This window comes from Leuciscus leuciscus (assembly GCF_965113295.1).
Source record: "Leuciscus leuciscus genome assembly, chromosome: 1".
Lineage (NCBI taxonomy): Eukaryota > Metazoa > Chordata > Actinopteri > Cypriniformes > Leuciscidae > Leuciscus > Leuciscus leuciscus.
Genome location: NC_138725.1, coordinates 57,649,289 through 57,665,176, shown reverse-complemented (window position 1 = coordinate 57,665,176; position 15,888 = coordinate 57,649,289). Strand labels below are relative to the sequence as shown.

The following is a 15,888-nucleotide window of genomic DNA, read 5'->3' as shown; positions in this document are numbered from 1 at the left end:
TGCCCTTAATGACCCTTCACAAGCATCATAACTACATACTAACATTGCCAAAACATTTTCCAAATGTAACTATATTATCGACCGCACAGCTAGAGCATTATTGGCGTTCTTGTTGTGTTAAGTTTTATATCAGAGCTTAAACAGTGTAAGTGTATGCTGTAATACAAATGTGAGTGTTTTATGGTTGTAAGTAAAAAATAAAATAAAATGGAGAGTGATGATAGAGCGGTCAAAACTGAGAAATGTAATTTTAAGATCAGAAATTATTGTACCAGAAGACAGAAAGAAAATACATAAAAGAGCAAAAGATGTTATTCAGTATCATAGATGATTCAGAGAAGGAATATGTGCTGATGGAGTGCAGTAAACTGCAGTAATGCTTCTCACTTCTCATTACTCGGTTACTTGATTCGCTATGTCGATCCACACATGTGTTATAGTCCATTTTTTCTTCTGCCTAGATTTATGTTTATATTTTTCAAAAAAAATTTGTTTACAATTTGTATTCCAGAGAAGCAGCATTTTTTAATAATGTATTTTTTTTTATCTCTAGACAGTATTTATTCATGCTCTCATAAAATATGTTGATAATATACACTATATAATAAACTATACTATATAATAATTGTTTCACAATTGTTTCGTTCCTGTCCAAAAATAATAGATGCCGTAAGGGAAATTTTGCATGTAGCAGGCTTGTTTAAACTGCAGAAAGAAATAGGCTGTGGTTTAAAATAATACGATTCATTGAATACAGATAGTGAAGTGTTAGGGATAGCTATTTTCTGTTTCATGTTTTAATGCAGCAACACAAAGATTTATTTGCTTGGGGTCAAAACTGGGAGGATGATGGGCAGGGGGGGGGTGATTATGGGTAATCAATTTTCTCATAGAAGGAGGCTGGCTGACGCTGTAACCCGATTCTCATGTTATGAGACAGACAGAAAGCACAGAGTGAGAGAGATAGTGAGGGATGGAGAGAGAGAGAGAGTAAACATCATTCTCCAATATCGCATCCTTTGGGATTATGGCAGTAGAATATAGTGGCCACAGTAAGAACATCCTTCTCACTAGCCTATATTAACACACATTCTCCCTCTTAGAAGAAAAGGTTCTATATAGAACCTTAAAGGGTTCTTTCACGCGCTTCATAGAACCACATTAAGAATACGAATTAAACGGCTTGTAACAGATCCCTAGGGTTCTATATAGAACCCCATTGAACTTGTGTATAGGCTATATATCATTATCAATCCTCATGAGCGATATCAGAATGTCTAATGACTATAATTAAACATTAAAATAAACTTGCAAGTTTAGATGTAATTTAACTTTAGAAAAACCGACATATCTAACAGTATAAAAGATCTAAAAGTACAGATTATTTACGACATTCATGATGTTTAAGAAGGTTTTTTTATTCACATCATTCTAATACATGGTGACATAACGGATGACTTGGCTCTACTCCAATTGGTCATATGTAATTTAATGCACATAATTGTATACAGTGTTAAAATCTCCTATGCCTGAATTGATTTGCAGAGACGGCAGAGATATTTCCCCCCAAAAAGCGCAAAAACTTTTGACGTTGCAAGTTATTCAGATTATTTAGGCATCGAACCAGCCTGACACGGCAACGTCAGCTCAACCAATGGCAGATAGGGAGACCTGTCTGGAAACACTCATTATGTTTGTGCATTTAACCATGAAACTAGTGTTGTCGAAAATAAACATTTCACCTGTAATGGCTTTTCATGATTAAACTGCAGTATTGAATGAGGGATCTTATGTCAAAGTATAGCAAGAACTCGAATTAGCATTATGGGATTACATTATACAAATCTTTACATAACTTCCTAATGTCAATATAATCCCAAATGTAGACATGCTGCTAATACGGGGTATATATAGTACTGTAGAAATGACTTGAGTCAAAAACTCATTAGATTAGAATGACATGATCGGACTTGTGTGATGTTTTCATTGAAGGGGGATTTGAAGTTCGTAGTGTTAGATGGAGTGTGTTTGGTTTTTCCCTCTCTTTGCAGTGCTGGGATTACTGAATTCCAGGAGGCTGTTTGTGGCTGGGCCGCACTGCAGAAAGAGCCTATTGTGTTCCACTTAAATCCTTGCAGCTCAAAGTCACCACACACTGCACTTGGAGTGTGTGTGTGTGTGTGTTATGTACCATGTAACTGTTTGTGTGTGTAAATGTGACTGTACTGTATTCAAAGAATAAACCCTTCTCCAAATGCATCTTTTTGTCCATCTGTCTGTCTGTCTCCCATCCATCCATCCATCCATCCATCCATCCATCCATCCATCTATCCATCTATCTGTCTGTCTCTGTCTGTCTGTCTCTCTTTATTGTTTTATCTATCTATCTATCTATCTATCTATCTATCTATCTATCTATCTATCTATCTATCTATCTATCTATCTATCTATCTATCTATCTATCTATCTATCTATCTATCTGTCTATCTGTCTGTCTGTCTGTCTGTCAAGATTCAAGATTCAATCTGTCTGTCTGTCTGTCTCTGTCTATCTGTCTCTCTTTATTGTTTTATCTATCTGTCTATCTATCTGTCTATCTATCTATCTGTCTGTCTGTCTGTCTATCTGTCTATCTGTCTATCTGTGTCTGTCTCTGTCTATCTGTCTCTCTTTATTGTTTTATCTATCTGTCTATCTATCTGTCTATCTATCTATCTGTCTGTCTGTCTGTGTCTGTCTCTGTCTATCTGTCTCTCTTTATTGTTTTATCTATCTGTCTATCTATCTGTCTGTCTGTCTGTCTGTCTTTCTGTCTATCTGTCTATCTGTGTCTGTCTCTGTCTATCTGTCTCTCTTTATTGTTTTATCTATCTATCTATCTATCTATCTGTCTATCTGTGTCTGTCTCTGTCTATCTGTCTCTCTTTATTGTTTTATCTATCTATCCATCTATCTGTCTATCTGTCTGTCTCTGTCTATCTGTCTCTCTTTATTGTTCTATCTATCTATCTATCTCTGTCTATCTGTCTCTTTATTGTTTTATCTATCTATCCATCTATCTGTCTATCTGTCTCTTTATTGTTCTATCTATCTATCTATCTCTGTCTATCTGTCTCTTTATTGTTTTATCTATCTATCCATCTATCTGTCTGTCTCTGTCTATCTGTCTCTCTTTATTGTTCTATCTATCTATCTATCTCTGTCTATCTGTCTCTTTATTGTTTTATCTATCTATCCATCTATCTGTCTGTCTCTGTCTATCTGTCTCTCTTTATTGTTTTATCTATCTATCTATCTCTGTCTATCTGTCTCTTTATTGTTTTATCTATCTATCCATCTATCTGTCTATCTGTCTATCTGTCTGTCTCTGTCTATCTGTCTCTCTTTATTGTTCTATCTATCTATCTGTCTGTCTGTCTCTGTCTATCTGTCTCTCTTTATTGTTTTATCTATCTATCTATCTATCTCTGTCTATCTGTCTCTTTATTGTTTTATCTATCTATCCATCTATCTGTCTATCTGTCTGTCTCTGTCTATCTGTCTCTCTTTATTGTTCTATCTATCTATCTATCTATCTCTGTCTATCTGTCTCTTTATTGTTTTATCTATCTATCCATCTATCTGTCTATCTGTCTGTCTCTGTCTATCTGTCTCTCTTTATTGTTCTATCTATCTATCTATCTCTGTCTATCTGTCTCTTTATTGTTTTATCTATCTATCCATCTATCTGTCTGTCTCTGTCTATCTGTCTCTCTTTATTGTTTTATCTATCTATCTATCTATCTATCTCTGTCTATCTGTCTCTTTATTGTTTTATCTATCTATCCATCTATCTGTCTATCTGTCTATCTGTCTGTCTCTGTCTATCTGTCTCTCTTTATTGTTCTATCTATCTATCTGTCTGTCTGTCTCTGTCTATCTGTCTCTCTTTATTGTTTTATCTATCTATCTATCTATCTCTGTCTATCTGTCTCTTTATTGTTTTATCTATCTATCCATCTATCTGTCTGTCTCTGTCTATCTGTCTCTCTTTATTGTTCTATCTATCTTTCTATCTGTCTCTCTGTGTCTGTCTCTGTCTATCTGTCTCTCTTTATAGTTTTATCTATCTATCTATCTGTGTCTGTCTCTTTATTTTTATCTATCTATCTATCATCTATCTATCTATGTCTGTCTCTGTCTATCTGTCTCTTTATTGTTTTATCTATCTATCCATCTATCTGTCTCTCTGTCTGTCTCTGTCTATCTGTCTCTCTTTATAGTTTTATCTATCTATCTGTGTCTGTCTCTTTATTTTTATCTATCTATCTATCTATCTATCTATCTATCTATCTATCTATCTATCTATCTATCTATCTATCTATCTATCTATCTATCTATCTATCTATCTATCTATCTATCTATCTATCTATCTATCTATCTATCTATCTATCTATCTATCTATCTATCTGTTTGTCTCCCATCCATCCATCCATCCATCCATCCCAGGCTTTCACCTGATTCAAGCTGTTAGTTAAAGGATCTGACCTTGTGTGAATGTGTGTGTGTTTGTGTAACAGAAGTTTATTGAATTTGAAGATGCCTTGGAGGCAGACAAGAAGGAGTTGCAGTCCATGGTGGAGACTTTGGAGCTACAAACAAAACAACTGGAGCTGAAGACCAAGAACTATGCTGACCAGAGTGAGTGCACCACATTGAACTACATTCATTCCCACACACTCATTGACACAAACAGAGATTTGAGTATCTTTCACTATGCATCCGTGATGTCCTTCTCTTGTAGTCTCTCGTCTGGAAGAACGAGAATCAGACATGAAGAAAGAGTATAACGCCCTTCACCAGCGTCATACAGAGGTCAGAAGAATCCCCATCATGCAGTTTTTCTTTTCTTCTTTCTTCTATTTTTTTTTTTATCTGCTAAAAATTGGTCTGTGTGATTATGATCTCGATAAAATGATTTTTGGCATGGAAAATGAATGGAAACGTCATGGAAATTCATTGGTCTAAAGGTGTGGGGACACTATTAGCAATAACTCAAAAGTTACAAATACAAAGCTCCACCTCTCGAAGAAGTCAGCCTATACACTAACATTGATTTCATTTTCTCCAGATGATACAGACATATGTGGAACACATTGAGCGCTCAAAGATGCAACAGTCAGGCAGCAACCAGTCTGAATCCACAGGCTGCGGACGGTCGTGAGTAACTTGTATAATCAGCGTGATGCAGCCATTCCAAGCCTTTGTTTAAATTAAGAGTTTGGAAAGTGCATTTGGAATTAATTTGTGTTTTGCATGTTTCTTTTGTGCTTTTAAGAAACATGTTTTGTGGGTAACCAATTTCAAACTGCAAACTAATATTCTCTTATTTTGGGACACCAGCTATGACGCTGTGGATGTATGTATCGGAATAGTTTAGATTTTGATTAAACAAAATGGCCCATTATTAGAACAGTTGTCTTGGAGACAGCGTTGCTAGGCACTGGGTGATGATGCTCAGTCACAGTTTGTCATGTCTTGCTTAGTCAGATCTAGTGTTGTGGTTGGCTTATAGTCATACTCAATTATACACACATCTCCACAAGTTTCACACATTTCTATTTTCATTTAAACAGAGTCAGCTGATTTCAACTAATTAAACATTTTCATAGACATACTTATAGGCTCAAATTTTGGTACAGAGTTGTGAGAGAGTCAGAACTGATGTCTTTTGACTAAGAATAAACAAGATTTCAAATGCTGTAAAAGTAGCTTTCTAAAAAAATATATATAATTTAATTATTAGTTTATCAAATATGGAGCTTTTAAATAGCTTTAGGAGTTTTACCTTGACATGTCTAAGCTGAATGAGTAATCTGCACTGATTACTCATTTACCCACAGAATGTAAAAATATTTGTGTACAATTGTATGTATATATATATATATATGTTATATTTAAAATAAAATCTTTTTTTATGAAATAATAAGTTATACAATGACAGGTCCTCTTTGAGATAATCAATGTGTTATTTGCAATTTCATCATATTTTCAATATGAATCATTTCCATCAATTTTTTTACATACTGTATACTGCATGTAACGTGACTTTATGTCCTGTGTAAGTATTGTGTCACTGTGTTTGTGAGTGTGTGTGTGTTCACATTCTTTTTGTCTCTTTCTTTCTTTCTGTGCGTGTGCCGCTGTGTGTCTCTGCAGTAAACGACACAACTGGAGGAAAAGGTAAAATTGCCCGCAATCTCTGACAGTTTCCCAAACCCCTGTCTCTGCAGTCCTTTTATCTTCCATTTTACTCCTTTGAAATGAAAAAATGAACCCCTCTGCCCGTTCACGCAAACGCCCTGCCTAGTTTAGCAGTCTTAGTGTCAGAGACTGAGAAACCTGTACCTCTTTCTCCTATGTGGTTTTGTGTCTTTATATGTTTTCACCCTGTCCATTGAGTTTTTTGCTCATTTTCATGTGCCAATTTAGTTTAGTGGGACATATTTGACCTTCTACATCTATCTGTTTCTTGTCCTGCAGTAAAACAGAGCGCCCCCCATCACTGAGTTTGTTTCCTGGCGGAGATGGCATGGTACGTGGGGGTCTTGGGGGGGCTAGAATGGTTTCGTCAGACGTCTGGCATTCCAGCGATCTCAGCAGACCTGTCTACGCCCCTGGCTACCAGGTGTGACAGATATGACTCCACCCGAAGCGCCAGGGGAGGAGTCATGATAACCATCACTCTGTCAGACACTCCCCCCTTAAGCCTGCTTGTGTCGAGATCAGGTTCATGGGTGGTTGTTCGATGGTCACCAGCAGGCCTCCAAGGGTCCATGATTTTGGCCGTCCGTCCTCTGCCTTGCTCTGTGACGTTTTTGTCTTATTTTAGCCATCTGAAATGAACAGTTGTGTTTAAAACAAGATGGTTTTAATAAACTGAATCTCACCTAGATGAAGCATCTGTCAGCTGAGCACGCATAACTAATTTGTTCTTTTAAGGAAGAGAAGATATGAGTTATTCACTTCCTTTTTTGGACACGTCACATGAGTATAAAGCAATTTGAGTTTGTTTGACAAAGATAAATATCTATTTATTCGAAGGATATGCACAGACATTTTATCATTTATAAATGTTTTATAAACAGTTTTACATTTACATGTTTGAGTTTGTATGACAATATATTTTTGCCTTGCTAGTAAGTCAAAATTTTTGTTTATCAGACAAGTCAAAGCAATATCAAATTTACTAGTGCAGAAGATTTAAGTTTAGACGTTTAGCAGAATATGTTTATTATCAAAACGTGCGTGTGATATGTGGTTCCCTTTTCGTTTAAGGAGGATGGCTCAGATTCAGACTCCGTCGCAGCCACGCCCAGCAGCACAGGCAGCAAATCAAACACTCCCACCTCGTCTGTTCCCTCGGCAACAGTTACCCCTCTGAACGATGGGCTGGTGTCGGGGGAAGAGTTCAGCAAGCCCCGGGGCCGGGGCCGCAAGAATGCAAAGCGTCTTAGTAGAAACATGGAGGTGCAGGTCTCTCAGGAAACCAGGAACGTCAGCATTGGTGAGAGAGAGGGAGAAGAATTGAGGCAAAGAATAATCAATGAATAAAAAAAAATTTATAAAAAAAATCCTTCATAAGATCCTTCAAAAATCCTTCTAATATGCTGATTTGGTGCTCGCGAAACATTTCTTATTCTTATCAGTGTTGAAAACAGTTGTGGACATTACTGATATATTTTTTTTCAGAATTCTTTGATATAGAAAGCACATTTTTGATCCATTTAATTGATCTTACTACATCTACAGATTTACAAACAATGCAAAATTACAATTTTCCCTGACAGGACAATGATTGTGTATTCTTCTTTTCAATCGTGTGTGTGTGTGTGTGTGTGTGTGTGTGTGTGTGTGTGTGTGTAGGTATGGGCAGTAGTGATGAATTAGAGTTTCAGGAAAATTTAGACTCAACACCAGAGCTAGAAATGTGCTTGGACCCTCGAGACTTCGAAAGAGGAAACAGGTAGACGGATGCACATCATTCACATTATTAAAGCGTGAACAGACAGTACAAAATACTCAAGTTTACGTACAAAAGGACAAAGTTACAGATCATTAAGAATACTGTTTAGAAAGTTGCTTTGTGTAATGTAAAGGATTCAAGCTTTGAAGTGAAATAATGACGAGAACTCTTGTTCCTTTGAAGTCCTTCTCAGGGCATAGTGAATGAGGCGTTCGGCATCAACACAGACTCTCTGTACCACGAGATCAAAGACGCCAAGTCTGACATCATCGGTGATGTGGACGCAGGAGCAGAACTTCTCGGTAAGCTTCATAGTTCAGATTATGACCTTCAATTAACATTTTACCTCAGCAGTTGATTAACACTTTCTCATAAGTGCAGGTTATCTTGTTTTATATGTGACCTGCATTTAATATCAATGATTTTAATTTTTTTTTATATATATTTAAGTACCATTGCTAAGCGCATGGTGGCTAAGGGCTTTTCTTGCTTGCACTTTGAACTGCATGCCATTTGTCAGGAAGCCCACACTGCTGGATGTATCCTCAAAGCAAGGTCTCTTGGGATATCATGCTTGCTTTATGTCTGTATCTCCTGCCCCTAAGCACATTTTGATGTGATGTAGTTGTTTAATTTGAGTACTTTCCGTTATTTACGTTGGCGGTCTCTGATTTGTTTTGTTTCATTATCAAGGTAGAGCTGTTGATTTGTTTATCTCAGTGTGAAGGTGGATCTTTCTTTTGATTGGCCGTCTCACTCACTGACCCTTGACCCCTCTCTGTGCTTCCTTCCCGTGTGTGCTTCTCTCGGCCACGCCCCTAGGGGAATTCTCAGGTGTGTATCTGATCACTGATTGGTTGGTATTTTTATTTCTCATTCTTTTTTGCTCCTCATCACCTTTGCATGGATTTAACATAACAAAACACATTAGAAAACACAATTAGTCATATTACATAACAGTTTTTTTTTTTTTTTTTACAATTGCTAGGACACATTTCTCAATACTTAGGTCTTTTTTTCTTCAAAACTCTTCACACAGTTCTCCTAACCAACTCATTCAAATGCACTAAAACTACCAAAACACTTCATACATGTGTCAAATAACACACTATTTCACTCAAAGGTTTTCATCCAACAAACACACTGTCACTTATAAAACACAGACCTAAAACACCCTAACATCAGGTAGCATTATACAATTTTCTTTTGTAAAATGTCTTTACAAAACATGAATGACACTCTCTACTGCTTATAAATCACTGCAGTATGTGTTACATAGCCCATTTTTACATTACACTACAAACATTTTTTCCTAAGTTTTCTCATTTTGAATGGATGGTAATGAAATTGAAAGACTGTAGGTGTTTAGTTACATCTAATTGCATGGATAGTATTTGATTATTTTAGATTCAGAATATATTTTAATATGGTATTGCTGTAGAAATGTTGCAAATTTCTGTCTTATTCATTATGTTGTACTAGGTTTTGAACTTATGTTTAACAGTTTTGTAAACATGTGCAAATTTGCCCGTAGTACATAAAGTTTTCGTGGTGTTTGTGTATAAGTCAGAAAATAATTCATGTAATTTCAAAGAATTAGTCATTGAATGATTTTGTGCCAAATAAAATGATCCACAGTTTAGCCCACATAGACTGATGATCACTGAGTGAGTAGTTGTGAAAAAGTGACCTAAGTATTGAGAAATGTGTCCTAGAGATTTAAAAAAACTGTAAAGACCACATTAAACTATACTTCAGAAACACATAACATTAAACGGTTACACTTTATTTTAAAGTGTCATTGTTACAGTGTAATTATACATTTAAATACTGAGTAATATTAATTAACTACATGTATTTAAAATAGTTTTAGGGTTATGATTAGGTTTTGTTTAGGATTAGTTGCATGTAATTGTGGCTATTTTATAGTTATTGCTATAGAAATTACAAGTAACAAGGACACTTTAAAATAAAGTGTTAACTATTAAAAAATAAAACACTTAAAAATGCAATACTTTTCAAAAGTTTGGGGTCAGTAAGAATTTATTTTAAAGAAATTAATGCTTTTATTCATCAAGGACTCTTTTAATTAATCAAACATTACAGTAAAGGCATTTCAATTGTTACATTATAACATTCTATTTTAAATAAAGGTTGTTCTTTTGAACTTTTTATTCATCATAAAATCCTAGGGGAAAATGTATCAGTTTCCACAAAAATTTTAAGCAGCACAACTGTTTTCAACATTGATGATGATAATAAGAAATGTTTCTTGAGCAGCAAGTCATCATATTAGAATGATTTATGAAGGATCATGTGACACTGAAGACTGGAGTAATGATGCTGAAAATTCAACTTTACCATCACAGGGAAAAAATACTCTTTAAAAGATACTCAAATAGAAAACAATACAGCAACAATATTTCATAATTTCTTAATTTTTTTTTTATCAAGTAAATGCAGCCTTGGTGAGCATAAGAGACTTCTTTCAAAAACATAAAAAATCTTACCAACCCCAAACTTTTGAATGGTTTTGAATTATTTAATTAAAGATAAAGGTCTGATCTATAAAAAAAATACTTTTTAGTGTAATAGTGACAGCTGATGATTTGTTTTATTCATTTTTCTTTAAAAATAATTTATCAGGTGTGTGTGTGTGCCTATTTGTATTTGTGTGATGATAAATATCTAACATGTGCTTGTCCATCTTTCTCTCTTGCTCTCTTCATCTTTTTTTAATTTCTTCTCTTTTCACTTCCATCATTTTCTTCCTTCTTTTAATATCCTCTTCTGTCTTCAAATTCATACCTTTACTCCTCCTTTCTTTTGGCTGCCTCCTCTTACCTCGCCACTTTCCCTCTCTTTCCTCCTCGGCTCTCTATTTCAGTCCGGGATGATTTCTTTGGTAAGGCTCATAGCCTCCTTTTCCCCCTCACGTTGTTTTCAGTACGACATTGTGACACTTTCCTGATTTGTAGCGATGCTTTTTGTGAGATGTTCTCCAGTGCTTCTGCTCTTCTAATCCTATTATCTTCTGCTGCTCAGTGCTGTGCTTTCAAATGCATGGCTTTTCGGCTCATATGAATCATATTATTTTAATCAAGTCTGATTGGATGTTCTACAGTCCACTTATCAAGTCAGACTGTGATTATGTCCCTGTAGATGTCCTGTTAATCAAACCTTGAAAGGTCATTAGTTAATGCAACAATAAAGAATTGAGCTGATTTCACTCACCTTTTTTTTTATTGGGCCCTATTAATAAATGTACTGTAATTCTTTGTGTTTGTGGTGTAATTTCAAACAATTGTGATTTTGTAGTTTTGAATCAGCTGTACCTTAGTCTATTCATCTGAGATTTACCAAGTTCATGGTGGTCTGTACTCCTGCTAACACTGTATATCCCACAGGAATGGGGAAAGAGGTGGAAAATCTACTAACAGAGAACAAACAACTACTGGAGACCAAGTAAGAGACAGAGACCGTGTTTGTATTTGCACATGTACGTATGCGTCTGCATGCCTGACAAAGTTTTCCCTTGTGTAGGAATGCACTAAATATTGTGAAGAATGACCTGATTGCTAAAGTGGACGAGCTGTCGAGTGAACAGGAAGTTCTCCGGGAAGAGCTGGAAACAGTGAAACAGTCCAAGACCAAAGTGGACCAGAGAGTGAAAGAACTGGAGGAGGAGCTAAAGAGGTCTGGAACTTTTGACTGTGTTTGTTTGCAAGGGTTTGATTTCTGATTTGTCAATTGATTTGTCCTTAGGACATTGAAGGAGTCCTCTCAATAATGAGATATGACCACATTGTCTCCCCAAAATTTGATATTATTGATGGAGATCTGCAACGCACCATGTTGTTAGGATAACAAAAAATTGAAAAAGATACATTTTTTGGCTGATCTGCCCCAGTGGTCTAAAAGTGGTCGTCAATGTCAAAATGATTGAGATGGCCAATCAAATCAAAGAAGGCGAGCTTTACTGTTCAAAGAAGCCAAACATGAATTCCAGCTTAACATTTCCAGTTGTAAGCTTGAATGGGTGTGAGGCAAGACACTGAACAGAGAACTGAGAAAATGGAGGGCTTATAAACAGGGAATGGGGAAAAAATGCAAGAGACACATTTTTTAAAAGTAATTTAATTATTTACTTCTTTTAAAACTTCAGCGCCGTGTTTCTAGGACGCCTTGTTGTGTGCGAGATGCTGAAAAAGACTTGAGACAGAGCACAGTGTTCAGAGGCATCCAATCCATCTACCGCATGTTTACATAGAAAAACAGTGGAAAAGCAGCACAGTTGAATTAAAAAATGTATTCTGTGTGACCAGCCCCTTTAGTCTGCGCCTCTGAAAGTGGGTTGTGGTGTTTTTTAGAGTCTCTGTGAGTCTAAGGCTCTGTTTACATCTGGTAGAAGATGGGTTTTGGTTTATGGGATCACAAGTGGACGACGCTAAATACAGGTGTAAACGGGGTCTAAAACATTTTGAGCTTGTCCACTCCCAGATGTAGTTGAAAATGCATTCGACCGGATTGTTTTCGTATTCGTTCAAATAGCCACAAAAGTCCACCTATAAATGGGATCATGTTGATTTGTCGCTGCGTGTCGCTGGCGGTGTGAATGGGGCTTTAAGGTGCATTCACACTACAAGCGCCAACGGAACATGATCCCATTCATTTCAATGACGAGTGGGCGATTTCCGGCGACAGCGACCGGATGGGGCGTGTCCAGCGACGCAACAAAGTTGAGATCTGTTCAACTTTATGCAAATCAAGAGCGACTTTCGAGAGTGACAACCAATAGGAGTGAAGACAGTGGAGTGCACATGATCCGTCGCTCTTCAGTGCCGAGGCAAGGTTAAGGAGAAGCTAATTTTAGCAGTCAGCAACTGTCCTATCATTTATGATATGTCTCCGTGTACATACGGTGTTACTCGCAGTGCTGACTCTGAGCCTGAATGGTTTCGTGAACCCAGATTTCCCTTTTGCTGCAGATAAACAGCCAATGGCAAAGAGCACTCACTGTTTCTCGTTCATCTTTAATATTAAGCATTTTATGTACTGATTACATTTATATTTAGACTTTTCCTTCCAAATGTTGTAGCGACAAGAAAACTGAATTGTTGTCTACAACATGGAGTAACATCTGTAAATGTCATTCACAAAAGTTACTAGGCACCCAGTGGGAAGGCACATTTGTGACCTCACCGCCAGCCACTGGCGACATGCAGCGACAACGTCACCTTTTATGCGTAAACATTATGGTTAGTGCGCTAGCCAGACGGGATTTAAACTTTTGGCACTTTTCCACTGCATGGTACGGTACGGCTCGGTTCGGTTCGGTACGGCACGCTTTGGCGCTTTTCCACTGCATGGTACGGTACGGCTCGGTTCAGTACGGCTCACTTATGACGCGTTTCCACTGCATGGTACGGTACGGTACGGCTCGCTTCGGCTCGCTTTAAATGGTACCACCTCTGTTGAGGTTCCAAGCGTACCGTACCGATACTAAAATGTGACGTGAAAACACTGCAGATCACTGATTGGTCAGACAGAATCATCACTACCAGCGTCATTGTATTTACAACACGAGACACTAAACCCGCTAGATTTAAATAGCCAGTAGACAACAGCCAACGCTTTAGCGCCTGTTTTAAAAGTATTTGCTTAAAAAAAATAGTATAAACTTCAAAAAAATAGTATTAACTTCAAAAAAATAAATGGCTGAATCGTGGTCAGTGGACGAGGTGCAGACGTTCCTCTCGTTGGTTGCCGAGGAGCGGATGGGGAAACACGGAATGAAAAATTTGCATTTAATATGATGTTGTCATGGCAGTAGAGACGGCAACTATAACGATCAGTCCCACCCACTTTGAAGCTGTACTAACTGCAGTGGAAAAGCAACCGAGCTAAAGCGAACCGAACTGTGCCGTACCGAGCCGAGTCGTACCACGCAGTGGAAAAGCGAGTCGAACCGTACCGAGCCGAACCGAGCCGTACCACGCAGTGGAAAAGCGAGCCGAACCGTTCCGCGCCGAGTCGAACCGTACCGAGCCGAACCGAGCCGTACCATGCAGTGGAAAAGCGCCATTTGTTTGCTGGAAAACCAAGTTTGGTTTGAAGACAAAAAACGTATCAAGCACAATGTTCTCTCACCATTCCTGATTTCTAACACGCAATCACAGTGTTCGGCGGCTTCCAGAGCAGAAATGAAAGCGGCTGTTCTCTGTATGTTTTTCTGTCATCTCCGGTCGCATTCATATGTAAATTGCGCAAGCTTATTTCATCCATTAGATTGAAAGTTCTGAAAAAGACCATAGATTTACTATCTATGTAGTAATAGTAGGACCATAGACCCTCCCCTCAGGACAGATGAGATTGAAAGTGACAAATGACACGGATTAAAACACCAGGTGTTAATGGGAATGTGTCTCCCTCGTCTACTTGTGATCCGATCGACCAAAACGCATCTTACTACCAGGTGTAAAAAGGGCCTAAAAGTCTCTGTCACTCCACTCTAATTAAAGTCTGAATGTCTCCCTTTGATAAAAGGTTGAGAGCTGAAGCATTAGGAGCATCTCAGGACTCTAAAGATGAGGGTGGAGAGGAGGTAAGTATAACACTTCAGTCTCATTTCAAACATCTTTGCTCTGCTCCAAAAACTAGTGAACTGCCTCACCGATGTGAAAAGGTAGTGATAATTGAATTATGTCTTCTCCAAGAACACCTTGTTTTAACTCAGTTCAAAGGCAGCATAGCATATACAGTATCCTTCATGGAGAAGGCAATCACGCTCACTAGGTTTTGGAACTTAGCTTTGAAACAATGCTTTTTCTTATATCATTAATATCATTAATACCATTTATGACTTTTTAAAGTGAGATTTTAAATGCATTAAAGTGCAAATACACAGTCAGTTGTTGAGTGTGTTTATTACCAATCACTTCTACAGGCCTTGCTTTGTTTTGCTCTAAAAGTTTTTAATTAAAATGCAATGCGCAGCAAACCCTCAACCTTCTCACAATGCTTCACTACCCACATATTTGATGCTGTGAAATGCTGAAGGGCTGATGCACTACCCTCTGCTTCACTGCTGCTGTGTTTTGTGGTTCTGCTCTGTTCTGTGTGGCTCTGTGGTGCAGTACTCATCTCCTCTGCAGGACGATGTCGCCATGACGCAGAGACGCCGGTTCACACGTGTAGAGATGGCTCGTGTACTGATGGAGCGCAACCAGTACAAGGAGAGACTGATGGAGCTTCAGGAAGCTGTGCGTTGGACCGAGATGATCAGGTGAGGGAGAAACAGCCACAAACCTAAAATATCACATCCAAATCAACTTTCATTTAGATACTTACAAGCTTCTGTTATCGTGCATCCAAGCATGTGAACAAAATCTCATACATTTGCACATCTAAATGACTTCATCAATACAACACTCATAAAAAACGGTCAATAGGGGTGTAAAATGTATTGATGCATATTGATGTAATGCATAAAATGGAACAAAACACCCTAGAGTACATAACTGATAACATAAACTACATTTAAAATGTTAAGACTTTTTCTTGAAAGAAGTTAATACTTTTGTTCAGCAAGGACGCATGCAATTTTTTAAATTACAAAAGATATCTATTTCAAATATATGCTGTATGAACTTTCTGTTCATTAACAAATCCTGAAAATTAAAATGTATTATGGTTTCCACAAAAATATTAAGCAGCACAACTGTTGACAATATGATTGACAAATGAGCAGCTGTTGATAAATCAGCAGCTCAGCATTGATAATAATAAATGTTTCTTGAGCAGCAAATCATTATATTAGAATGATTTCTGAAGGATCATGTGACACTGAAGACTGGAGTAATGATGCTGAAAATTCAGCTTTG

At 37.4% G+C, this 15,888-nt stretch overlaps 1 protein-coding gene across 11 annotated transcripts in view; it reads left to right on the top strand.

Annotated features, from left to right (window-relative positions):
• mapk8ip3 (mitogen-activated protein kinase 8 interacting protein 3) overlaps positions 1–15,888 on the top strand; it is a 32,768-nt gene that overhangs the window by 2,287 nt on the left and 14,593 nt on the right. For 3 of the 11 annotated variants that reach the window (XM_082176910.1, XM_082176915.1, XM_082176906.1), the window contains exons 2-14: positions 4,560–4,680; positions 4,784–4,854; positions 5,111–5,199; positions 6,199–6,222; positions 6,523–6,667; positions 7,318–7,546; positions 7,906–8,005; positions 8,189–8,319; positions 10,893–10,910; positions 11,413–11,470; positions 11,549–11,701; positions 14,552–14,609; positions 15,142–15,290. In XM_082176910.1, coding sequence (XP_082033036.1) covers positions 4,560–4,680; positions 4,784–4,854; positions 5,111–5,199; positions 6,199–6,222; positions 6,523–6,667; positions 7,318–7,546; positions 7,906–8,005; positions 8,189–8,319; positions 10,893–10,910; positions 11,413–11,470; positions 11,549–11,701; positions 14,552–14,609; positions 15,142–15,290 — 1,346 coding nt within the window. The remainder of the gene's footprint in view (positions 1–4,559; positions 4,681–4,783; positions 4,855–5,110; positions 5,200–6,198; positions 6,223–6,522; positions 6,668–7,317; positions 7,547–7,905; positions 8,006–8,188; positions 8,320–10,892; positions 10,911–11,412; positions 11,471–11,548; positions 11,702–14,551; positions 14,610–15,141; positions 15,291–15,888) is intronic. The other 8 variants (XM_082176912.1, XM_082176911.1, XM_082176907.1 and 5 more) reach the window with 5 other exon arrangements.